Source organism: Giraffa tippelskirchi, chromosome 9 (genome assembly GCF_054371585.1).
Source record: "Giraffa tippelskirchi isolate mGirTip1 chromosome 9, T2T-mGirTip1v1.2.pri, whole genome shotgun sequence".
NCBI classification, from domain to species: domain Eukaryota; kingdom Metazoa; phylum Chordata; class Mammalia; order Artiodactyla; family Giraffidae; genus Giraffa; species Giraffa tippelskirchi.
The window spans coordinates 55,558,066-55,583,499 of record NC_137283.1 but is presented as its reverse complement, the minus strand read 5'-3'; the positions used below and the strand labels follow the sequence as shown (position 1 = coordinate 55,583,499).

Here is a 25,434-nt window from a genome sequence, read left to right as displayed (position 1 = left end):
TTCTTTTGTCTTCTCCATGAAAGCAAGATTCTAACATAGTAACCAGAAACGGCTCCCTCAGCCCCAGGCCAAGAGGGGTTCTGTGTTCTGCGGTGTGTCAGGAGCAGTAGGTGGGGCAGCAGAAGTGGGGGCCCACCCAGTCCTGGTTTCTTCATCCACAGGTGAATGAGCAAATGAAGCTGACGGTGCTCGGGCAGGACTCTATCATGGTCACCTTCACCTCCATGAATGAGACAGTAACACTCCCCATATCGGCCAGCAACTGTCCCCACGGGATATCGCATGATAAACGGGTAAGGCTCACAGGCCAGTCACCTGGACCTGAGCCCAGAGCATCTCGGTGTGGGTTGTCACTTCGGAATACCTCCCTCACCCCATGCAAGGCCTGACCCCTTTCCCTGCCTCGTGGACTTTTGCTCATCAGTCAGTCTGCCTTTAGTACTGCCTTCTCTGTGACGCTTGTATCAAGGGTCTTTCAGGTGCCTCAGAATCCAGTGCAGACTAGCTTAAGCATGGAAAGAGACAGTGTTGGCTCAGTAAACGGAAAAGTCAGTCTGTAGATAGGCAGCATCAGACATGACTGGATCCAGGCCCTCAAAGGATTCTATAAGATCTTCCCATCCCCTCGTTCTGCCTTCCTCTTTGTTGGCTTCCTTCTCAAGGAGTTTTTCTCACCTTATGGTGACCAGATGGTCATGAGCCTCTCTGGGCTCATTGTTCTTCCAGCTTTGGTTTTCCCAAGAGAAAGAGAACCTCTCTCAGCTATGTGCTCCAGTAGAGGTGCCAACACCAACATCATTGGCTCCATCTGGTGCCCATGCCTGGAATGTTCTCTGTGGCCAGAAGTGTGTGTTGCTCTCACTGGCCAGGCTCGAGTGTCACGTCCAACCCAGGAGCCGTGGGGTGTGATCAGTCCCTGGTATACCACTTGAGCACATGACTAGGCAGGAGTGTGTTCCTGAAGGAAGATTATGGTGCTGTTGCCAGAAGAGGGAGAGATGGTGCCGAATAAAATAACTGCCCATGTGTTGATCCTCTCCACCACCTCCTTGCCCGTCCCAGGTAGAGTCCTCTTGTCCCCTTACTCAGCCCTCCCAGCTGTGATTCACCTCCATTCCAACACTGCTTTATTTATAAGCCAGCCTTCTCTACTGAACTGGGGATTCCTACTTGTGTCTGTTGCCCCAGGACTCAGTATGAGGACTGCTTTAGATGAAGTACTCGCTAAGGGGGCAGGTGAGACAGTGGCAGAGTCTGGAAAACCCAGTTCTTCATTCACTGGGTCTTCGTGGAACCTCCTGTGTGCCTGGTCCATAGTATTGCAAAGAGATGAATAGGATGGAGGGGACAAAGTCCCTGATCCCCCAGGAGTTTATAGTCTAGAGGAGAGCAGTTGACATTCACTGTGAGACACTGGGGTAGCCAAGGACTCCTTGGTGGCACCAGCCACTGGCATTACACACAAGGGATTGGCTTGCTTGGAGTGGAGGCAGGGGGACCACACCTCTCAGTCTTCCCCGGCCCAGTCCCGGTTTATACCTGTCAGCCCAGAAATTATTAGTAGCATCCCTTTCTCTCTTAGGCTTCCCCTGTGGCTCAGCTGGTAAAGAATCCGCCTGCAATGTGGGAAACCTGGGTTCGATCCCCGGGTTGGGAAGATCCCTTGGAGAAGGGAAAGGCTCCCCACTCCAGTATTCTGGCCTGGAGAATTCCATGGACTGTATAGTCCATGGAGTCACGAAGAGTAGGACACGACTGAGCAACTTTCACTTTACTTTCACTCTCAGAAGTGTCCCAGTTTCCCTTTCTCTGGGCACAGGTGAGGCAGACATTTGTTGGAGACCTTTGTTATCTGAATACGATATAGAGAACACCTGTGTTTCTCCTGAAGGGAAGCATTGCACTGTTTTTTCTTACATTTCAGTAGCATTTCAACTTTTTAAATTGATTAGCTAATTCAATAAACATAAATTAGCACCTGCCATGTGCTAGATTGGCCGCCAGGGATATTTAAGAAGCCTCACTCCTTCTCGTCTATGAAATATGTTCAGTCTAACGGAAGGGGCAAAAGCATCACTGTGGTTGTGATGCAGCTTCACCGGCTTGGTGTAGGGGAGAGAGGAGAGCTGAGGGTGTGCCGGGTTCATTCAAGGGTCTCATCAAGCAGCCAGGAAATTCAGATGCCTGTGACTTCAGCCTACATTCCCCACACCAAAGACCAAAGCAGCCCCGGGGTTTTGAGTCCCTCTGGGCTGAGATAAATGACTGTGCTGAGCGCTGAGTCCATTCTGTCAATTTGGTCCCCTGCTCTTACTCTAAACATCGCTGTTGGGTGACTAAGTTCACAGAATGTATGCGGTCCCATGTCTATATTTCTTGAAAACCTTTTTATACTATATTTTTTAAATGTGCATTGACTTATCAAGGCAGTAGGTAATAGAAAAATTTTGTTCCCATAAAATTGCAGTGATGCATCTGTTTTCTGGCACCCTCCTGTCTGATAATCTTTCAAATTTGGAATGAGGCTGAGAACCAGGATATAAGCAATTGAAGACCCTCATGAAACAGCCGAGAGAAGTCACTCTTAAGTCCACGTACCAAACATGCCCTCTTGGCCTCGGAAAGCCCCACAATCATTCACATCTTATGTTTTCTTAACTAAGTGCAGCCTTCATGAGCTAGAATCAGAGGTCCAGAGCCTCGTGTTCCAACACAGTAGCTGTGAGTCACAAATGCCTATTGAGCACTTGAAATGTGACAACTCAAGGCTGAGATGGGCTGGAAGTGAAAGCGCATGCTGCATTTCAAAGACTCAGTATGAAAAGAGAATGTCATAGTTCTTATTGATCATTTATTTTGATTACATGTTGCAGTCATCATATTTTTGATGTATTGTGTTAGATAAATATGTTATTAGAATTGATTTCATCTTCTGTGAACTTTTTAATGTCGCTTCAGGAACATTTAAAACCACATGTGCAGCTCGCATTGTATTTCTAACAGATCTACAGTGGGAATCTAAAGGTGGAATTCCCACTACAGGAAGCTTGCAGAGGCTGACAGTGCAGAAGGAAGCTGAAAGTTGTTTATTAACAAGAACTCTGTAACTCTTTCTTTTTAATTTTTTTAAATTATAAAAGTATGATAACACATTTACAGGAGATTTGAAAAATACAGAACAAACTTACATACAGTTCTACTATATATTACAGTTATTTTTCAAGTAGAGAAATTAAGATTTTAGTTGGAGTTTCAATATGAAACTCTCAAAAATTAATAGAATGAATAGATTGGAAAAAGTAGAAGGATACAGTAGACATGAAGAGCACTATGAACCAATTCAACATAGTTAAGATTTAGACATACAGTTTTCACACACCAGCAGGATATAAATTCTATGTAAGTTCCCATAGACTATAAAGTAGGAAACACTGGAACACATCCAGTGACATAAAACAAGGTGCAAAAATTTCATGGTCTAAAGGTATTGAAATCATATACAAACATTATAACTCAAAAAGCATAACTGTCCTGGGGACATTTAGTGTAGGGATAAACAGGCAAATACATTAAAACAGCTTCTGAAAACCACTGCATTCTAGATGATAGTCTAGATGTTGATGTTGACCAAGGAAATTGACTTGCCCCAAAGAGTCCTTGTCATAACCCCTTCTCTTAGAGAATGCAGGGTGGTATACTGGATTTTACAACTTTCTGACCAGAAAAACAACAAATGAAGAAATATCAGGCTTATTCTGGGTAACAAGATTTCCAAATGTCAACCCTAGCTTGCAGGTTAAGCATCTCAGAATATTTTTATGTGAAATCTTGAGAGATAGAGACCGTTGTCTAGGAGGGGGCCTCAGGCCATTCCATCTACCATCCTTTCCTGGGTCTCAGATTCCCCATTTGTATAGTGATGTGGAAAGGCCTACCCAGCTTTCCCATACTTCTTTCCTGGGATTTTAAAATTTCGTTCAGCTCCATCGTGTGTGTGTGTGTGTGTGTGTGTGTGTGTGTGTGTGTGTGTGTGTGTGTATGTATTTGGGGCTAGCTGTCACCCATCAGCAAACCTGTGGCCATCTAGGGAAGCTGAGGGATGCGGGTAAGGTGGCCTCTTCCCTCAAAGTCCCTGTCACTGGAAAACTTGTTAAATGGTTCCCCAGACACGCATTACCCTGGAAGGAACCACCCATCAGAGTGATAGGCAGAGTGGCAGTCCCAGATTTTATGGCCCTGCAGTCAGACTCCTCACTAAATATTTCTATCAAGGCAGCACTTTGGAAGCAAGGAAATGCCTTGTTTTAAATGCTTTATTCACGCAGTACTGCCTCAAATCCTTTTTGGAAGCAAGACTGGGCATAAATTAAAAATAAATAAAATTAGCCCAGAGACAAGAGGTTGGGACCAACCATCAGAAGGATGGTTGAGGCTTTGCTGTTAATTGGGGCATTCTTTACAGAAGCCTTGCCTGCAGGACAAAGAGGGACATGTAGCTGACATCACCGTTCTTCAAAAATCTGTTCTCCACTCACCCTGTTCTCTACTTGAGGCTTCAGTTCTTCAGGGGAAAAATTACTTCCCACCTCCTCTGTGTCAAGTGGGAGATACAGACATCATGGATCCTGCTTCAGGGGACTGGTGAAGTTTTAGGGATAAAGAAAGTAAAAGGTGATCAGAATCCAGGGCAGGAAAGATAGGAATGAGCAGGTGTGCTAGTTCAGCATGGGGAGTGATTACTGCTGGCTTAGCAAGTCGGCCAGAACTTCCTGGAAAAAAAGTCAGACACTGACTCCGTGAACTCCAGAAGCTGAGCCTCTGTCCACCCCAGCAGAAGCAGAGGTTGACTTGCAGGATGGCCTCAACTGCTTCACAGGAGCCTCGGAGCCAAGGTGGCCCTTCGCAGTAATCCCAAACTGAGCTAGTAATCCCAAACTGCCCATGGGGACCGGTCAGTCTGTGTAACCCTGGTACATGGCGGTCTCTCAGCTGAGAGCTGCCAGCAGGATGAAAAGGGTTCTGAGGGTCCTGCAGGCAGCAGAGGCTCCCAAGAAGCATTTGTCCATCCAGTTATTCATAATACAACAAGCATAAACTGAGCGCCTTCTGTTTGATTGGCTCCCGGATACAAGGGAGACCAAGACCTGATGCTTGTCTTCCAGGAGGTTGGAGTCTGGTTGGGGAGACAGGCTCCCATGCAGCTGATCACAAAGGGCTACCTAACCTCTGTCTTCAGACTGCATAGAGAGCACAGTGGGGGTCCAAGGCAAGGAACAGTTCTGCCCAGAGCAACCAGCATCTCTGGGGGTGGGGGACATTTGAGGCAGGTTGAGTCAGTGTGCAGGAATTCACTGGGCCAAGGGGACAAGATGGGTCCCCTGCAGGGACAGCACATCCTCTGTGCCAAGGCCATGCCTGTAGTCACTGGGCTGGGCAGATGGCTCCTGGCAGGGCTGCTGACAATGCCCTTCCCTCGGCCTCTCCCTAGATAACCCGCAGAAGCAGCAACATGGACGAAAAGATATCTAAGATGAGCCGGGCCCTGGCAGAGATCAAGAGGCGGTTTCAGAAGACAGTGTCCCAGTTCATGAACTCCATCCTGCTGGCGGCAGGTAACGAGGCAGAAAGGGGGTTGCAGTCCTGTCCCAGGGCTTTCCCAGGTCCTGGGCCACCTTCAGGACACCTCCAGGCACAGCTCTTCACCACCCCAGGGAGATGGCACAGCAGGACTCCTCGTTGGTGACGGGATGACCAGGCTCAAGAGTGGGGAGGGAACTTCCTCGGGGCCACTCAGCTGATGATGGCGCCCTTTGCCAAGCTCAACTTCTGAGAGCTCTCTGTGTGTCTCTATGTCTCCATGTGACTGCTTTTGTCCTGGGTCTCTCTTGGTCTTTCTATTGCTCTCTCTGTCCTCACCCCCACCTGCGCAGGGTTCACTTTTTGGCTCCATCTCCCATATCATCCATCATCCTCTTGCAGCCCCTGTTCCTCTCCTTGTTGAAGGTCTTGGTAGAAGAGAGGAAAGCAGCCAAGTCACCAAGCTGTCCCTGTCAGGCCCACAGAGTCCCCCAGGGCCGGCATGGGTGGCCTCGAGACCCCTCCCATGTCTGGGCTCTCCTCCTCACTGCTCACGGGCCTGGGTACAAAGAAACACTGATTCTCCCACCCCATGCCACCCCCTGGCTGGGCACACAGGAGCTGTGGTGCCCCCCATGGCCTCCCTGGGGAGTTGCTCCTTGTCCCCAAATACTCAGTTCAGCTACGCCCTGCCTCTGGAAAGCCTTCCCATACCTTCTAGCAGAATGTCACACACTCCTCCAGGCTCCCACAGCACTTTGTTCATGCTCTAATTCTAAGTCTTCCTACCTAGCATTATGAATATTTTTTTGTTTTCCCATCTCTGTCCCCAACTCCTGCTTGGAGTTCCCAGAGGCAGGGAACCCTGTGCGGGGTCATCTTTATGCCCAGTGCCCAACATTGAGGAAACGTTTGGTAAGTGAATGAAGAAATGAGAGGTCTCTGGCCCATCTAGTAGAGAAAGCAAAAGAAAAATACAATAAGTACAACAAAGAACAGAGATGGAGGCAGAAGGAACAGCGTGGACGTGTTGGGTACCCAGCATCTACACTGAGTACTATAAGAGCACAAAGCTGAACGAAACGCAGGCCCACGGGGGAGGAGGGATCAGAGCTGGGTTCTTGACAGAGGGCCAGAATTGAGATTGATTTGTTCTTATGTTCGACCAGCTCTGACTGATCCACCACCCGCACTAGGGTGGGAGCACTGGGCCAGACAACAGTAGTGGGGGCAGTCCTGCATCAGACTCTAGGGAGTGCAGGCTGGAGAGGAGAGGCATGCTGTGCAGCCTCATGGAAGGCACGGTGGCCAGGGGAGTAACCCAAGCATCTTCTGTCCACAGGCCTGTTCACCATCAAGTACCCAGTAAAGGAAGAGGCAGAAGTTGGTCGGCCCAGACTGAAGTCCGGGCTCTTCCCTGAGCGCAGCACCAAGCTGACTCTGTACCCAGGAGATACTCTTTTATTACGACCGCATTCAGCCCGACTCGAGTCCATGATTGAAGAGGCTTCAAAGGAAGAGCCTGAGTCAGCTCCTGTGAGCCCCACGCGGAAGAAGCCCAGCAAGTTCCACACCAAGGCTCCACCCAGGTGGGCTTTGTGTGTCAGATGCTAAGATGGGTAGGAGACTCACAACGGTGGGAAAAACTGAGGGAGAAAAGATAGAAGAGGAACATGTGAACAGCTGAAATATTTTAGATGGGGATAAAGCCTGGGAAGAAAGTAGAAATGGGTTAGAGCAGAGGCTGGCAAGCTACGGCCAGGGCTGAAATCTGGCCTCCACTGCCTGCTTTGTTTATGGGCTAGCTAAGAGTCATTTTTATGTTTTTAAATGCTTAGGGGGAAAAAAATCAGAAGATTTTTTTTGTGACATGTGAGATGATAGGAAACTCCAATGTCAGGACCCATGAGTAAGGTTTTATTGGGACACACCCATGCCCACTCGTCCATCTGTGGTCTGTAGCAGCTTTCCTGCGAGGATGAAAATGGTGCATCACTGTGCCTGAGACCACTGGCACTGCAAAGACTAGGATTTTTACCATTCAGTAAAAGGCCAGCCAACCCCAAGCTTGGAGAGTGACTGGGAAGGGGGCGGGGATGTGTTCCCCTAGGTAGACAGTCAGGGAAGCAGTTCTGAAGAGATGTGTTAATGGAAGCCTGAAGGATTAGAAACGAAGAAGGATGGGGAAGGAACATGAGGCAGAGGACAAAACAAGTACAGGTACCCTGAGACAAGAACAAGCTTGGTGTGTATGAGGGAAAGTGAGAAGGCCAGGGCGGGGCATCGTGAGGAAGGTGGGAGAGGGATGCAAAGTGAGCACAGAAAGACAGGCAGGAGCTGGACCAGGTGGACCTGTGAGTGTGAGAGGAAGCCGTTCCGTAACTGTAAGGCAGGAGGTGACACCATCTGATTCATGAGGTTTTAAGAAAACTTAGAAAAATACATAGGATCAAAGTATCTCTTATATGCCTTAAAAAATTTTATAAAGTACAGAAAAATGAAAAAAATCCTAAGTGTATAGCTCAGTGTGTATCCCAAAGTGAGCATACCCCATCGGCCCCAAGAAATAGAATTTCCCTTTTTTCCCCCTCTCAATCAATAATTCCACCTTCTTCCCCAACAGGAAGAGATCTCCCATCATTGCTTAGTGTTTATTTTTTAACTATTTCAATAGAACCATTCAATATGTATCCTTTGCTGTCTGGCCTGTTTTGCTCAATGTTATGCTGTGAGATTTATCCATGTTGTTGTGTGTGGCAGAATCACCGCCTCTTTTCATGGCTGTGTAATAATCTACTGTAGGATTACACTAAAAATTTTGCACATCCTGATGTTGATGAATATTTAGGTTGGTTAGTGTTTGGGTAATGACAAACCATGCTGGTGTTTGCATATGTCCTTCTTTCTAGTTGGGATATTCCTGGATGTGAAATGCTGTCATAGAGTATGTGTACGTCTGCTAGATCCTGTAGGTCCACAGAGACTGTCCATTTTATTTTATGAGGATCTCAGTTTTCATTCCAATCCCAAAGAAGGGCAGGGCCAAAGAATGTTCAAACTATCATACAGTTGCGCTCATTTCACATGTTAACAAGATTATGCTCAAAATCCTTCAAGCTAGGCTTCAGCAGTACATGAACTGAGAAATTCCAGATATACAAACTGGATTTAGAAAAGGCAGAGTAAACAAAGATCAAATTACCAACACTCATTGAATCATAAAGAAAGCAAGAGAATTCCAGAACAACATCTACTTCTGCTTCATTGCCTATGCTAAAGCCTTTGATTGTGTGGATCACAGCAAACTGCAGAAAATTCTTTAAGAGCTGGGAATACCAGACCACCTTACCTGTCTCCTGAGAAACCTCTATGTGGGTCAAGAAGTAGCAGTTAGAAACAGACATGGAACAACTGAGTAGTTCCAAATTGGGAAAGGAGTACAACAAGCTGTATATTGTCACCTTGCTTATGTAACTTCTATGCACAGTACATCGTGTGAAATGCTATGCTGGATAAATCACAAGCTTGAATTAAGATTGCTGGGAAAAAATATCAACAGCCTCAGTTATGTAGATGGTACCACTCTAATGGCAGAAAGTGGAGAGGAACTACAGAGCCTCTTAATGAGGGTGAAAGAGGACAGTGAAAAAGTTGGCTTAAAATTCAACATTCAGAAAACTAAGATCATGACATCCAATCCCATCACTTCAGGCAAATAGATGGGGAAGCAATGGAAACATGACAGATTTCATTTACTTGGGCTCCAAAATCACTGCAGATGGTGACTGCAGCCATGAAATTAAAAGACGCTTACTCCTCGGAAGAAAAGCTATGACCAACCTAGACAGCATATTAGAAAGCAGAGACATTACTTAGCCAACAAAGGTCTATCTAGTCAAAGCTATGGTTTTTCCAGTAGTCATGTGCGAATGTGAGTGTTGGACCATAAAGAAGACTGAGTGCCAAAGAATTGATTTTTTGGATTATGGTGCTGGAGAAGACTTTTGAGAGTCTCTTGGACTGCCACGAGATCAAACTAGTCAATCCTAAGGGAAATCAACCCAGAATATTCATTGGAAGGACTGATATCGAAGCTGAAGCTTCAATACTTTGGCCACCTAATGCAAAAGGCCAAGTCATTGGAAAAGACCATGATGCTGGGAAAGATTGAAGGCCAAAGGAGAAGGGGGTGACAGAGGATGAGATGGTTGGATGGCATCACCGACTCAATGGGCATGAATGTGAGCAAACTCTGGGAGATAGTGAAGGACTTAGGAGTACATCATGAGAAACGCTAGGCTGGAAGAAACACAAGCTGGAATCAAGATTGCCGGGAGAAATATCAATAACCTCAGATATGCAGATGACACCACCCTTATGGCAGAAAGTGAAGAAGAACTAAAGAACCTCTTGATGAAAGTGAAAGAGGAGAGTGAAAAAGTTGGCTTAAAGCTCAACATTCAGAAAACTAAGATCATGGCATCCGGTCCCATCACTTCATGGGAAATAGATGGGGAAACAGTGGAAACAGTGTCAGACTTTATTTTTGGGGGCTCCAAAATCACTGCTGATGGTGATTGCAGCCATGAAATTAAAAGATGCTTACTCCTTGGAAGGAAGGTTATGGCCAACCTAGATAGCATATTTAAAAGCAGAGACATTACTTTGCCAACAAAGGTCCGTCTAGTCAAGGCTATAGTTTTTCCAGTAGTCATGTATGGATGTGAGAGTTGGACAGTGAAGAAAGCTGAGCGCCGAAGAATTGATGCTTTTGAACTGTGGTGTTGGAGAAGACTCTTGAGAGTCCCTTGGACTGCAAGAAGATCCAACCAGTCCATCCTAAAGGAGATCAGTCCTGGTTGTTCATTGGAAGGACTGATGTTGAAGCTGAAACCCCAATACTTTGGCTACCTCACGAGAAGAGTTGACTCATTGGAAAAGACCCTAATGCTGGGAAGGATTGGGGGCAGGAAGAGAAGGGGACGACAGAGGATGAGATGGTTTGATGGCATCACCGACTCGATGGACATGGGTTTGGGTAAACTCCGGGAGTTGGTGATGGACAGGGAAGCCTGGCATGCTGTGATTCATGGGGTCGCAAAGAGTCGGACACAACTGAGTGGCTGAACTGAACTGGGAGCCTGGTGTGCTGCAGTCCCTGGGGTCGCAAAGAACATGTTCACGGCTTAGCCACTGAACAGCAACAATTGAATCTTTACTATTATCCTGCTGAGTAGAACTCTCCAAACTCATAGACTCCTATAACTTTTGTTCTATTGGGATGGAGAAGTAAAATAACCAAAATAAATAGGCAAAATGTATATTGTTTTGGATTGTGAGCAGTGCTAAGGAAAATAGGCAAGGATGGGGGACATTTGGTGGTGGTGGAAGGATGCAGTTCCTAAGAAGACGGTCAGAGAAAGTGTCACTGAGAAGGTGACATTTACATAGAGACATGAAGAAGGTGAGAAAGTGGGTGTCTGGGGGAAAGCCAGGCAGGCAGAAGGAACAGCAGGAGCAAAGGCCCTCAGGTTGGAGGGTGAGAAGAGGCCAGAGCATCTGGTGCAGCAAGCAAAGGTGAGAATGTTGGAGGAGAATAAAGGGGTGAGAAAGGAGTCAGGTCAAGCACAGGCTTGGACGGCATTTCAGGGACTTTGGCTTTTATCCTGTGAAGATGGGAAGCCACTGAAGGGTTTCAAAGAGAGTAGTGACATGGTGTGACTTGGCTCTTAAAAAATTTTTTTTTATTAAAGTATAACAAATTAATGGGCTTCCCTGTGGCTCAGTGGTTAAGAATCCACCTGCCAATGCAGGAAACGAGGATTCAGTCTCTGGATCAGGAAGATCCCCTGGAGGAGGAAATGGCAACCCACTCCACTATTCTTGTCTGCGAAATCCCATGCACAGAGGAGTCTGGCGGGCTATAGTCCATGCAGTCACAAAGAGTCGGATATGACCTAGTAACTAAACACAACAACAACATAGTTGATTAATAACATTTCAGGTGTACAACAAAGTATACACACACTTTTTCAGGTTCTTTTCCAGTATTACAGAATTACAGGTTATTACACAATATTGAATAGAGTTCCCTGTGCTACAGAACAGGTCCTTGTTGCTTATCTTTTTTATGTACCTTTTATATATACGTGCATGTGCAGTTGCTCTTTGTGACCCCATGAACTGTAACCCGCTGGGCTCCTCTGTCCATGGGATTCTCCAGGCAAGAATACTAGAGTGGGCTGCCATTTCCTCCTCCAGGGGATCTTCCCAGCCCAGGGATCGAACCCATGTCTCCCGCATTGACAGGCAGATTCTTTACCACTGGACCACCTGGGAAGCCCCATTTTATGTACAGTAGTGTGTATACATTCATCCCAATCTCCTAATTTATCCCTCGACCCTTTTTTCCCCTTTGGTAATCATAAGTTGTCTATGTCTGGGTGTGACTTGGTTATGAAGTGAAGTGAAAGTCACTCAGTCGTGTCCAACTCTTTGCGACCCCATGGAGTATAATACAGTCCATGGAATTCTCCAGGCCAGAATACTGGAGTGGGTAGCCTTTCCGTTTTCCAGGGGATCTTCCCAACTCAGGGATCGAACCCAGGTCTCCCGCATTGCAGATTCTTTACCACTGAGCCACCTGGTTATAACAGGATAATTGAAAGACCCATTAGGAGGCACTTGCAGGCAGCCAGGCAAGAGCAGTTGAAGGTTTAGATGTGTTCCCAGAAGTGCGGGCAGGGAAAGTGGTCGGATCCTTGATTTGTTTTGAAAGTAGAGTGGACAAGCTTGCTGATAGACTGGATGGGACATGAGATGTGTGAGGAAGAAAGGTGTTCAGGACGATTCCAGAGTCTGTTGGATGGATGAATTCCCTTGTGAATACCACTTTGCGCCAGAGGAAACTGAGGCACAGAGACGTTAGGGGCCCCTTGAAGGCAGAGCTGTACATTGGTGGCAGAGGCCAGGCTAGAACTGCCTGTATCTCGACTCCAACTCCGCAGTCATGTGGCCTTTGTCCACCTGGATCTGGGACTGGGCTGCTGGAACCTGTGCGCCACCCACTGAGTGCCACCTGCTTGTTCCCCCTGGCAGAGGGAAGGCCAGAGAGGTTCGCAGCCCCACCAGGTGGGCGGCCTCACTCTCCGACTGCCCCCTGGTGCTGCGGAAGCTCATTAGCAAAGAGGACATCCGGGCCGGCTGCAAGTGCATGGTGAGGGCGCCCCTGGTGTCCGACGTGGAGCTGGAGCGCTTCCTGTCAGTGCCCCGAGACCCCAGCCAGGTGCTGGTGTTCGGGATCGTGTCAGGCCGGAATCCCACCAAGTCGGGGCAGCTCCAGTGGCTGCTGGACACGCTCTACAGTCACCGGCAGCAGGGCCGTGCCTCTCCTTGCATCCAGGTGAGTCCCAGGCCTGCCCAGCAGGCGGGTAGAGGCGAGACCCCCCGGGGCTGGGCTGGGCTGGGCCTCTGACTGAGCACCTGGGGGCCCTGTTCCATCGCCTTTCTCCTGGGCCTTCGCATACCCTCTTCCTACTCGCTCCCACTCATCCTCCTGTCCCTGAGGAATGCCACCACTCGAGGTGGGGGCCTTTTCTGACCTTTAGGCCCATCACAGTGCTGCCATTTTCTTCCAGACCACAAGCTGCACATGGTGGTCGTGCGCTAGAGTGAGTATTTATAGAGGAGCCGCACTCGCCATGGGACCCTCAGGGCTCTGGGGTGTTCGTAGCTGAGCACCCCAGTGTGGGTCCTGTGCCCAGGGGTCACTCATGGCAGCCCCGGCGAGGGCCGTGAGAGGACAGGGCCGCCCGCCTCTGAGGGTCAGCCCACGTCTCCTAGGAAGAGAGGCTTTTGCTGGTGGGTGAGTGTTCCCAGCAGAGGCAGCGGCCTGTGCAAAGGTGGGTGGGAAGTGGCCGCTCCAGGTCCCAGCTCACTGTGCTTGAAGTCCCAGGAGTCAGTCAGTCAGGGGCACATGGAATCCACCCCATCCCCTTGCTGGAGAGTTGTTCCCAAGTCTTAGTTGTTCGTGGCAGGGTTGGCACGCTTCACGGGGTGGCCCCGTCCTCAGACCACGTGGAGCGGCGGGCCCAGGTGTGAGCACATGTGAGCATGAGCCCTCCGTGTCCTCCTGCTGACTGCCTTCAGAGCCTGGTGCCCTGTGCCCTCTCAGACCCACTCCTTGGCCCTCTCTCCGGTTGCAACCCTGAGTGCTAAGTTTCCACGTGTGCCCTGGGGGTGCCCCCTCCAGCCCTCTTTCCCGGGGTGCCACCTCCTTGACCCCTGAGTGTCCCCCCTTGGGTCTGCACTCCAGCCAGGGCCCAGGGCTTGGCAGTGGAACCTTTCTGATCAGATGCCAGAAGACCTCCTATGGGGCTCACACATCAAAGCCACGTGCGTTTTCTGGAGCCGGTTCCAGTTTCGTTAGATTCCATAAGCATTATTACTCAGTACTTGCTCTGTATCTGCCCGTGTATGGATATTATCCCTGGCCATGTGGGAGATTAGCGTTGACTTTAGTTTATCTCAGGGCTATTCATTGTTCATGAATAATTGTCTGGAAGTATAGGAAGGCACGGTGGCCCAGTATGGGCGGTATGAATGGCACAGGTCTGGCCCGAGGTGATTGAAGCAATGCAGGAGTGAGCGGTGGGATTTGAGGACAGAGGACAGGCCTGGGGGTGATGTTGGATCTCACGGTGACTCTGGTTCCACCGTTCTGGGGTCTTTGGCAGAAAGACCCTGTCTTAAGGCAGAAATGTTGCCTGATGTTCTCCTGCTCTGACAGCTGGAACCCTGGGTGCACTTTCACATTTTAAACTGAAAAGGCAGGACAGTTTGGGGTACCTGGAACAGAAGACAGATAAAATCAGAAGACATCACATTACATAGCAGTCGTATCAGTGGATCTGTAGGAGGGGAGGAGAGGAGAGAGACCAGCTTTACTCTGGATTGACCAGGCTGTACCCAGAAGTATACGTTCAGTTCATGTCCTGGCTGGATTGAGTGACTGGGGGTGTTCAGAGGGGCAGCCAGCCAGTGTAGATAGAGTGGGGAGGGTCCTGGAAAGGGGGACCCCCAGGAACAGGACTCACCTGCAGATCTCTGCAGGGCTTCTCCCAGGTAAAGGGGAGAAACAGATCCTGCAGACCCCAGGAGGCTGGCTCGTGGATGTCACTTGGTATGAGCAGTCATCTTTGCGATGACCTTCACCAGTAGAGGGCCCTGAATGGACCCGAGACATCCTCTGGGGATGGTCAAGGGGGGGGTCAAGGGACGGTCAAAGCAGGGGCTGAGGGGCCCTTGGGCAGGAGTTGGAGGGGCTGTGGTGTGGGGCTCGGGGATCGGGGGAGCCTGACCTGGCTGAGAACATGGGAATCCATGTGCGTCTCCTTGGCATGGGGGCAACAGGCACTGCTCTCTCTCTTGTCAGTGCCGGCACGACCCCTACCGCCTGCTGCACTACGACCTGGACAGCCCGCTGCAGAGGGACCCGCCCCTGCTGGTGAAGAAGTATGCTGTGATGCAGGGCATGATTCTGGTGAGCCAGGGCCCAGGGGCCCCCGCCGCCCGCCACCCTGGCCTCTGCAGCCACTACCCTCGCAGAATCGCAGGCATAGGGGCCAGGCTGAGGCCCAGAGAGCAGCACAGACCGAAAGGCCCCCAGCACATGGGCTGGGGCTGCAGCCTGGACCCTCGTCCCCCAAGCCTGGCCATCCATCCCAGGCTGACCCCTCGTGTTCCCCATCCCAGGAGGCCGAAGGGGCAGGTGATGCTTCACCCAAATTCTCTTCACCTGTTTACTTTTAAGTACTGTTTTTCTAAATACAGGATATTGTGTAAGCATGTATATTCGTTGTAGAGACTTTGGAAAATGCAATTTAGGAAAAGAGTCACTTTGTCATCTCCCTCAGATGGCCTCATTGTTCGCACTGGGTGCCTGCCAGCACCAGCGCTTTGGGGAGCCCTGGGGCACACCCTGCTCACACTTTGGTATCTGGCCTGTCCAAGAATGTTCTGACTTTGAGATCCTGCTTTTTAAGTATGATTTTTACCTGCAGCATAAGAATATCTTTATTTCTCTACTCGTGTTCCTTCTGTTGAATGTTTATGTTAGTTCCTTGTTGCTTTGGGCCAGAACAAACAGGTATCCTTGTGCAGAAACCTCAGACAGGTCTCTCTTGTTGAGACTGACACACACAGGATGAGGGTTCAGAGAGCAGTAGGAGAAACTGTTCCCTGCCCTCAGGGGCCCCCGTCCGAAGGGACCAGATGATCAGCGATAACGGAGAAGTGGTTTAGAGGCAGAGCCAGTCGAGGGCCTCTGAGAAGAAAGACACTTTCTCGCCCAGGGCTCTGGGAAAGGGCATTTCAGCAGGTCAGGCCTGCAGGGAGCAAAGGCTGGGACGGTGAGGCCGCCCTCTGACCCAGAGGTCTGTCTAGGGGACAGGCTCAGCCACACTCACTGGGGCACTTGGGTGAGAGCACACCCTTCCTGGAGCCACCAAAGGGAGGCTCAGATCCGGGAACAGGCTCTGAGAGCCCACGGCCCGTCCTGAGATTTAGTGCTGAGGGCTCCTCGCACTGTTTCTTTTTTGTGTGTCAACAGATGTTCGCCGGGGGAAAGCTACTTTTTGGGGGCTGCGTTTTGAATGGCTATGGCTTCAGCAGGCAGAATCTGCTGAAACAGATCTTCCAAGCTCGACAGGACTGCAAGATGGGCTACTTCCTGCCTGAGAACTACAAATTCAGGTAAAGCATGAAGCGTGCGGGGTGAGGGTTGGGCACAGGGCAGGGTGGCTGGAAGGGAGGGGCTGGCACTGTGGGAGGTGCCTGGGCCCAGCTTGGCATGGGAGGAACAAACAAACGTAGGTCTCTTGGCGGCAAAAGCATATAGCCTGGTCCAGGGACAGAGCCTGGGATTTATGACGCTGCTGATGACTGTATTGGGAGTCGCTCGGGCAGCACCTGCCTAAGAAGCATTGCCTGCCCGCATTCATGGGCCTGCCTGTGATTGCGCCCCCACTGCACTGAGTCCGGCAGCCGCTGCTCCCACCAGACCCTCAGTTTTCTAGGAGTCCTGACACCAGTGTCTCCGCAGTGTGCTGAGTTTGGGCTTTGTCAGAATGTCTGCCTGACCCTAAAGAGGTTTGGGGAGAAATCCACTCCTGGAGGGACATGGAGGTCGGGCCGTGACCCCAGAATCCTGGAATGCTTAGTCGGGAAGGCAGGAGCTGGAGGAGCCTGTGGAAGGACTGACGCTGACAGTGTGGAGAGGAAAGTAGTGGCTGAAACTCAAAGTGGGGAGCTGCGGAGGTCCTTGAAGACCAGTTCATTGGCAATCCCGAGGGAAGGGAAGATGGAGGCAGTGGGGCTGCTGAGGTCTAAGTAAGAAATACGCCGAGACAGAAGGAGGAGGGGAGACATGTCCGGAGGGGCCAGACAGAAGATGAGCCAAGGCCACGGGCAGAAGCATTTTCAGAAACGTTCAAAAGAAGGCCGGCCCTCCACTGAGGGGTGTTCGAGCTGCCAAAGATTGTTAAACAACATGTAGCCATCCTCAAAAGGATGAGCTACAAAGGGAAAACACAGCATATGCCTAAGACAGAAAGGGGCGGAGGAGGCAGGAGAAGCACCACCTTTGTGTGTAATCTGGGCAAAGCACTTAGGCTCTCTTGGCCTCTGCTTATGTGTCTGTAAAGTGAGGAAGTGAGAGGGCGCACACTGCTCACCGTCCTGGACTGTGGCGATCAGATGCTCACCAGCATTTCCTGAGAGGTTGCAAGTGATAGTTCTCAGTGCTATTGTTGTTACGAAAATGAGTTCCACGTTCCTACTTTGTTATGTTCAAGAGTTCTGAAGGGAATCAATAGTATGTTCACAGCACTTTTTGAGAAATGATGGGGAAAGAAGAGTCATACACATGTGCGCTCACGTGTGTGTGCTCACACACACCCCCACTCTCACCCGACCCCCCCCCCACGCATGCACACAGTCCAGGTTCTTGAAATTGGAAAGGGGCAGATTCCTGAAAATATTGTAAACCAGTAGGATGCCTCCTAATTCTCGAATGCCCTATTAACGTTGACAGTTTTAAAGCACTCAGGGGAAAAAGGGAATGGAATCTCTACCAGAAGATGTTGCCATAACAACAGTTCCTACTGTCTGTATCTGCAAAACAAATCACCCCAGCTTAGTTGTGTGAAGCCAGAGAATTGTTTGTTGTTGTCTCTGACTGGGCTCAGCCCGGTGGTTCTTGCCTGGGGTCTCTTGTGTCTTATAGTCAGACCTTGGCTGGGGCTGGGGTCCTCTTAGAGGCTGACTGTGACAAACTGAGCATAGAGTGGGGGTGCCCAGGGCATGGTCAGTGAGGGGGTGCTGCAGGGCTCCCGGGAAGGCCCCAGACTCCTACAGTCCTGGGGGGCGGGGCCGCCTGGGGCCGGCCCTTCCATGAGGCCCAGGCAGTGGGTGGGAAGTGGCTGCAGGTCTCGGCATGTGTGAAGCCATTGGAGGGCTGGGATCCCTGCCCCACAAACCCTGGACCCCCACTTTCTTGTCTTCATATCCTCTGCTCAGGGCCCAGCACAAAGAAGGCCCTTGGGAAATGTCTGTTGAATGAAGACCAAGGGCTGATTTTGTCCCAAGGCGTCAGAGGTCGGGTCAGAGCAAGAAGAGGCTGGCAAACAGGGTGTTTGCTGATCACCGGCCACCTCCGCACGCCTCCAGTGATGGGAGAGCCCTCTCTCCAGAGGTCACCCCTTTGCAGCCTGAAAGTCAGGCCACTTGGTCAGTTTCTGATCAGCTGCTGCTTGCCCAGCCTTGCACTTGGCCCTGGGGATTTGGAGGTGGACAAGACCTGGGTCTGCACTACCCTTGCTCGTCCATAGGGCCGGAAACTGACGTGAGAGGGAGTGAAGAGCACTAAGCATTGGAGAAACCACCCGATTCCTGTTAAACAAAAAACAAACAAGCAGGAAATAGTAAGTTCTGATGAGGATGTAGAGAAGTTGGAACTCTGATGTAGGGTGCAGCTGCGTGGAAACCAGTCTGGAGGTTCCTAAGACAAACATGGAACCACCGTACAATCCAGCAGTTCTACTTCTGGGTATGCACCTAAAACAACCGGAGGTGTCTCAAAGAGAGATTTGCACACCCTGTTTGTAGCTCACTGTTCCCTGTATCCAAGGAGTGGAAGCACCCCAAGAGCCCATCGATGGGTGAGTGGATGGAGAAAGCGTGGTCTGTCTGCACAGTGGAGTATTATTCAGCCTTAAAAGGGAAGGAGATCCTGACACCTGCTGCAACATGGATGAACCAGGAGGCTTATTTCTTTGTGAAATAAGCCAGACACACCACATACACTGTACGATTGCACTTACGTGAGGCCCCTACAGCAGTCAGATCCATGCAGACAGAGAGTAGAGTGGTGATTGCCAGGGTCTGGGGGATGGGGAGGTTTGTTTAATGGGAACAGGTTCAACTTCGCAGGATGAAAAAGTTCAAGAGATCTATTGCCCAACAATGTGAACATACGTCATGCTATACGTCATACTATTGAACTATACACTGAACAACTGTTAAGATGATAAATTTTATGTCACACACTTTTAACAGTTTTAAAAGTGGGGAATGGAGATGCTCTGTGGGTGCTTGCCGTAGCAGGGAAGAAAGGGGCTGTTTCCCTCTGCTCATGGGCTCCTGGGAGCGAGGGCTGGTTTGGTCTCAAAGCCTCCGCTTCCTGCTCCGGTAGCACCAGGTCCCGTTCTCCCTCCGGCCACCAGATCGTTCCCTCTCTGCCCCACCAACCAGTCCACATCAGCCCCGCAGCCCGCACTCCCAGGGGGAGCCTGTCTTTCTTCAGTAGGTTTCCTGGGTGCTCTGTGCTGCGGCTCCTTCCTCCCACATAGGCCCACCTAGGAGGGAGCCTCCCTGAGCCCCTCAGTGCACAGCCAGCCAGGCTGAGTGGAGGAAGGCATGCCCTCAGCTGTCGTCTTTGACTCCCAAGACAGCGCCACCTACGCAAGGCCCGATGAAGGCTCCTGGCCGGGTACACAGAGCCACAGCTGGGAGCCAGGGCCAGCCTGGAGACCAGAGATATTCAGCAGATAGTGAGCCTCCATCCCCGGCAGCCTTGTATTCAGCACGCGTCCACGCCGGCCCAGCCCTCTACTTGCCCCCTTGGCTGTCTGACACACTGCGCCTCTGGGGTGGTGTTCAGGCCGTGGCACAAAGGGTCAGCGTGCGAAGGGGCTCCTGATGGGAGGCACAGAGGGCGCCGCCACGGGAGGGCTCAGCAGGCTGGCACGGTCATGAGAGCTCGGGGGCGGGGGACAGCAGCTGGGTCAGGACAGCTGGAAGGATGCAGGGTGGCATCCTGAGGAAGTGGCGCCTCGTGAGTCTGAGCTGCTGCCACCTGGGTGTTTGGTGGCTGCTCTTCCCACTGCCCTCATGGGGCTCGGGCAGGCCTCCTTGTGGCCAAGGCAGGCTGTGCCACTGGCAGGCCCTGCGATGGGTGCCCGTGAGCAGAGGCACACTGGGCTGCAGAGGGCAGGGTGATGACATGACCCCGGGCAGGAAGGACCCCCTCCCCCAGGACAGAGCAGTGAGATCCTCCTGGAAACACCTAGAGACACCAGGTGCTCACCCCTGCCTCGGGGTGGGGGTAGGGGGTGATGGAGGCGGGGCCACCGGATTCCCAGACCACAGGTGCAGCTGGCAGCCAGGGGCAGGGGTGGTCTGAGCAGGAGGGTAGCCCAGGGAACTTTGAGGGCAAGGCCACAGGGGGTGGAACCCTTGATAGGCTCCAGGCGCTAAGGCCTCCTTAAGGTGGGCTCCGTGGCTGGGGGCTGTGGAGGGCTTGGGTGGCGGCGCCTCCCCATCAGGGTCACCCCCACTCTTGTTGTGAATCCTCCGCTGGTCACCCCTCACCCAGGGTCCTTCCTGCTCTGCCTGACTCCGCCTCTCTGCTTGGTGGTGCTTTGAGTCCCTAAGACATGACGAGCCACAGCCCATCTGGGGGCACAGGGGCAGGTTGGGTGGGGGCAAGGGGACCCCGCCATGTGTCCAACGCAGGAAGTCTCAGGAGGTGCACCCACTGGGGTCTGCTTTCCTGCCACCTCTGTCTGTGGTGGTTTAGTTGCTAAGCTTGTCTGACTCTCTGTGACCCCATGGACTGTAGCCCGCCAGGCTCCTCTGTCCATGAGATTCTCCAGGCAAGAATACTAGAATAGGTTGCCATTTGCTTCTCCAGGGGGTCTTCCTGACCCAGGGATTGAACCCAGGTCTCCTGCATCGCAGGCAGATTCTTTACTGCCTGAGCCACCAGGGAAACCCTGCTACCACCTGATTCAAAGGGCGTGGGGCAAAGGAGGCATCCTGGTCCACACTCAGGGCCACAGACACAGATCCACCTGCCGCTGTTGCGGTTTCTGCCACCTGGGCCTGCCCACAGGGCCTGGCAGGGGCAGTAGGGAGAGGACAGTGAAGCTGTGGGCTCTGGCCCAGCTGCTGGGCGATGTGTCCAGGACGTGAGCCCCCACAGAGGCCTGGCCAGGTGAGGAGCACCTCACGCAGCCCCCTCCATTGGCGTAGGGAACAGAGAAGGCAGGCAAGTGCCCGGCACGTAGCATCAGGCAGTCACTGCGCGCTCCCAGTAGGAAGGAGACCCCGTGCTCCCAGGACCGTCTAGGAGCAGGGAGTCAAGAGAATGAAAAGCTCTGAGAGGTGGTGTGTTCTGCAATGGCATCATGCTTTGTCAACTGTCATGTGCCCAGTAAAGCTACAAAGCCTGTCTAAACTGTCGTGTGCCCAGTAAAGCTGCAAACTCTGTCTAAACTGTTGTGTGCCCGGTAAGCCCTGGAGTACCTTGCACACTGAGGTGAAATCTGAAAGATCAAGTCCTTTGTCAGGTGTCACCTGCCCAACCAACGAGGGGCTGTGAACGCTGACGTGCCCTGTGGACTCCAGTTCAGTTCAGTTCAGTCACTCAGTCATGTCCGACTCTTTGCGACCCCATGAACCGCACCACGCCAGGCCTCCCTGTCCATCACCAACTCCCGGAGTTTACCCAAACTCATGTCCATTGAGTCGGTGATGCCATCCAACCATCTCATCCTCTGTTGTCCCCTTCTCCTGCCTTCAGTCTTTCCCAGCGTCAGGGTCTTTTCAAATGAGTCAGCTCTTCACATCAGGTGGCCAAAATATTGGAGTTTCAGCTTCAACATCAGTCCTTCCAATGAACACCCAGGACTGATTTCCTTTAGGATGGACTGGTTGGATCTCCTTGCAGTCCAAGGGACTCTTCAAGAGTCTTCTCCAACACCACAGTTCAAAAGCATCAATTCTTCAGCGCTCAGCTTTCTTTATAGTCTCACATCCATATATGACTACTGGAAAAACCATAGCCTTGACTAGATGGACCTTTGTTGGCAAAGTAATGTCTCTGCTTTTTAATATGCTGTCTAGGTTGGTCATAACTTTCCTTCCAAGGAATAAGCGTCTTTTAATTTTGTGGCTGCAATCACCATCTGCAGTGATTTTGGAGCCCCCCAAAATAAAGTCAGCCACTGTTTCCCCTGTTTCCCCATCTATTTACAATGAAGTGATGGGACCGGATGCCATGACCTTAGTTTTCTGAATGTTGAGCTTTAAGCCAACCTTTTCACTCTTTCACTTTCATCAAGAGGTTCTTTAGTTCTTCTTTACTTTCTGCCATAAGGGTGGTGTCATCTGCATCTCTGAGGTTATTGATATTTCTCCCGGCAATCTTGATTCCAGCTTGTGTTTCTTCCAGCCCAGTGTTTCTCATGATATACTCTGCATATAAGTTAAATAAGCAGGGTGACAATATACAGCCTTGACGTACTCCTTTTCCTATTTGGAACCAGTCTGTTGTTCCATGTCCAGTTCTAACTGTTGCTTCCAGACCTGCATACAGGTTTCTCAAGAGGCAGGTCAGGTGGTCTATTATTCCCATCTGTTTCAGAATTTTCCACAGTTTATTGTGATCCACACAGTCAAAGGCTTTGGCATAGTCAATAAAGCAGAAATAGATGTTTTTCTGGAACTCTCTTGCTTCTTCGATGATCCAGCGGATGTTGGCAATTTGATCTCGGGTTCCTCTGCCTTTTCTAAAACCAGCTTGAACATCTGGAAGTTCATGGTTCACGTATTGCTGAAGCCTGGCTAGGAGAATTTTGAGCGTTACTTTACTAGCGTGTGACTCCAGAGCGTCTAGTAACTCTGTGTATCCTCCACCCGAAGATGAAGATGGCCTTGAGCTGGGAGCTGGGAAAGTGCTTCGCAAAGCGTAAGGTATCCGACGCTCTGTGAAGCTCTCTGTCGACCACAGGAAACTCATAAATGCTAGAACCCCTTCTCAGCTGACTAGCTCTCTGTGAAGAGTGCATTTCCGATGGGGAGCACAGTGCTCTAAGGGCCCATGGAATCCTCGCCAGGCTCTGTAAACTGTAGTGTTCCATATAAACTGAAGCAAAGGCTTTGTAAACTGTGAGGTACCACTGTCCATGAGGGGAAGCGCTTCCTGGCTGTGCCGCTTGACAGCATGCCTACATCGGAAGAGGCGGAGAGGCCCCAGCGGTGGATGGTGGGGCAGCTGGTGGCTGGCCGGGTCCAGTGTCAGGAGCCTCTCCTGCTCAGCTACACCCCCAGGCTCCATCCAAGGAGGGTGCTGTGAAGGGCAGGCCCAGTGCCAGGGAGAAGCCCACCCCCGCCAGGCCCTCCCCTGATGCTGCCATGAGGGAGGGCCCCCCTCCGTCCACACCGCCATCCTCCCTTGGCCCCGGGGTGCCCACCAGGGAGCTACCTCTGGAGGCCGGGCTCTCCCTGTCTGAGGCGCCTTGATGGCTCCCAGAGGAGAGTGCTCGTCGTCCGTGATGGCTGCAGAGCCTTGAGGTGTGCTGAGGGGTGAGCACCGCCGAGGCCTGAGCAGGTGCCTTCCCGTGTCTCGGGAGGCCAGAGGCCCGATGGAGGCGTGGCCGCCGCGCTCCCTCTGCGGGCACCAGGGACGGATCTGTTCACGCCCCCTCCTGCTCCTGGAGGCTCCCGAGCTGGGCAGCATGGCTGTCCGCACGCGGCGTCCCCAGGCGTGTCTGTGCCCACACTCCCCGCTTTGTAAGGACCCCAGGTAGATGAGAGGCCGTGCTGCTCTGCTGTACTGCATCTCAACTCCTCATTTCCAAATGAAGTCATGTTCTGGGGGTCCCAGCAGTTAGGACTGCAGCCTGAGGATCTGGGGGGGACACAGTCAACCCTTAACACGGCACACGGGGACCAACTTGCTGGGCCTCTGCACCTCTCTCCTCTGCTTGCCCTGCAGGGCCCCCTCGGCCGACTTTTCCAGTGGTCAGCGCTGGGCATACTGATGTGGCGGACACAGGGTTAAGGGCAGGTCCAGCTGTAAACAGAAGCCAGGGAAGCTGAACTCCAGGGAGTCTCGGGTCCCAAGGGTCCTCCCTCCATCCACCTTGGGAGGAGACGCTCCAGCGCCCTTTTCTCTCAGAACCGGAACATTGATGGGTTGGCACGGAGCCAGGATGGCTGGCCCGGGCCTCCTCTCCCCTGGCTGTGCCTCCACTGAGCGCTCCCCCTTCTCCCTGCCTCCCCTGCAGCGTTTTAGCCTCTGTCCCGGAAGACCCCACCTCAGCCAAGAAAGTGGTCTCAGGGGACGTCCAAGGAAGCCTCTCCTCGTTGGCCTTGGGGGACAAGTTGGAGGAGCCCTCCACTGAAGCTGAAAGGAAGTAGGTGGCCACCCCGGCCTGGGGCTCAGGGACCCTCCTGTGGTCGGCAGAATGGGTGTGGCTCACGGCAGTGCTCCTGGCTCCACCACAGGCCGCAGAGGCCACGTGGGGCCAAGTGGCCTCAGGCAAGTCACTGCCCCCCCCAGGCATGGGTCCTCCAGGAATCCCCGATGTCTGGCCCTTTATATCAGTGTGACGTCCAGCTGGCCCTGGAGGTGGCTCCCTGGTGCTGCCAGCAGTGGTCTGGGTGGTGGAGATGGAGGCCTTTGGTAGACTTTTTGGGAAGCCCCACGGCCCAGGCCCATTGCTCTGAGACTCCTGCTGCCTCCTGGCAAGAAACTCCTAGGCCTTCAAGATCCAGCGTGCTGGCCATGGTAACGGTGGAGCAAATCATGTTCTGCGTGAAAACCACATATTTCTCATGAAGACAGAAAAGCAAAACTGAGCATCCAGGAAGGTCACAGGTGTCACCGGGACCCCTGATGAGCAACACCCAGAGGCCTCGGCTGTGAGGCGGCAGGGCCCGCCCTCCCCGGCTCAGGCCAGGGAGGTCCAGGTGCCAGCAGACCAGCCCTCTCCACCCATCGCCCAGCGCCTGCTTCTCTCTGCTTTGGTTTCTAGAATGATCCAGCCTGATTTGGATCTGCATGCTTTCACCAAAGCCCGGAAGAGCAATAAGAAGATAACCACCTGGAAGAAGCAGGCCTCCAAGAAGTGACACCACCCCCGCGGCCGCCCAGAGTGCGGCCGGGACGCGGCCCCTCCCACGCCCCTCCTGGGCCCCCCAGCCCTGCCTTTCCAGCCTCCCACCCCTTCTCTGAACTCAGCCTAATAAACAAGCGTGCCGCCAACATCCGGGTGCGGCCGTGGGATGCGCTGGCTCCTATGAAGCCAGAGTTCCTGACAGCCCTTTCCAGGTCAAGGCCCTAGAGATATGGTGCCTCCCACCTAGAGCTTCGTCCGTGAACAGTGCAGTCAGCCCAAGAGCCTCCCAGGGAAACGAAGGTCTCCAAGAGGCCGAGCCGGTGGCACGTGAACCCCGGGGAGGTCTCGCTTGGGACTAAGCTTTGCTTAGTGTGGGGCCGAGTGGCCTTTGCTA

The 25,434-nt window shown here is 52.0% G+C and overlaps 1 protein-coding gene across 50 annotated transcripts in view; it reads left to right on the top strand.

Moving 5' to 3' along the window:
- C9H3orf20 (chromosome 9 C3orf20 homolog) overlaps positions 1-25,186 on the top strand; it is a 59,698-nt gene extending 34,512 nt beyond the window's left edge. For 25 of the 50 annotated variants that reach the window (XM_081526443.1, XM_081526465.1, XM_081526430.1 and 22 more), the window contains 8 exons: positions 162-293; positions 5,489-5,612; positions 6,920-7,166; positions 12,676-12,979; positions 15,011-15,118; positions 16,187-16,329; positions 24,207-24,335; positions 24,957-25,186. In XM_081526443.1, coding sequence (XP_081382569.1) covers positions 162-293; positions 5,489-5,612; positions 6,920-7,166; positions 12,676-12,979; positions 15,011-15,118; positions 16,187-16,329; positions 24,207-24,335; positions 24,957-25,053 — 1,284 coding nt within the window. In that variant the 3' untranslated portion in view covers positions 25,054-25,186. Of the gene's footprint in view, positions 1-161; positions 294-5,488; positions 5,613-6,919; positions 7,167-12,675; positions 12,980-13,214; positions 13,248-15,010; positions 15,119-16,186; positions 16,330-18,153; positions 19,182-24,206; positions 24,336-24,956 lie in introns of those variants that run through there. The other 25 variants (XM_081526420.1, XM_081526415.1, XM_081526417.1 and 22 more) reach the window with 4 other exon arrangements.
- The last annotated feature ends 248 nt before the right edge of the window (positions 25,187-25,434 follow it).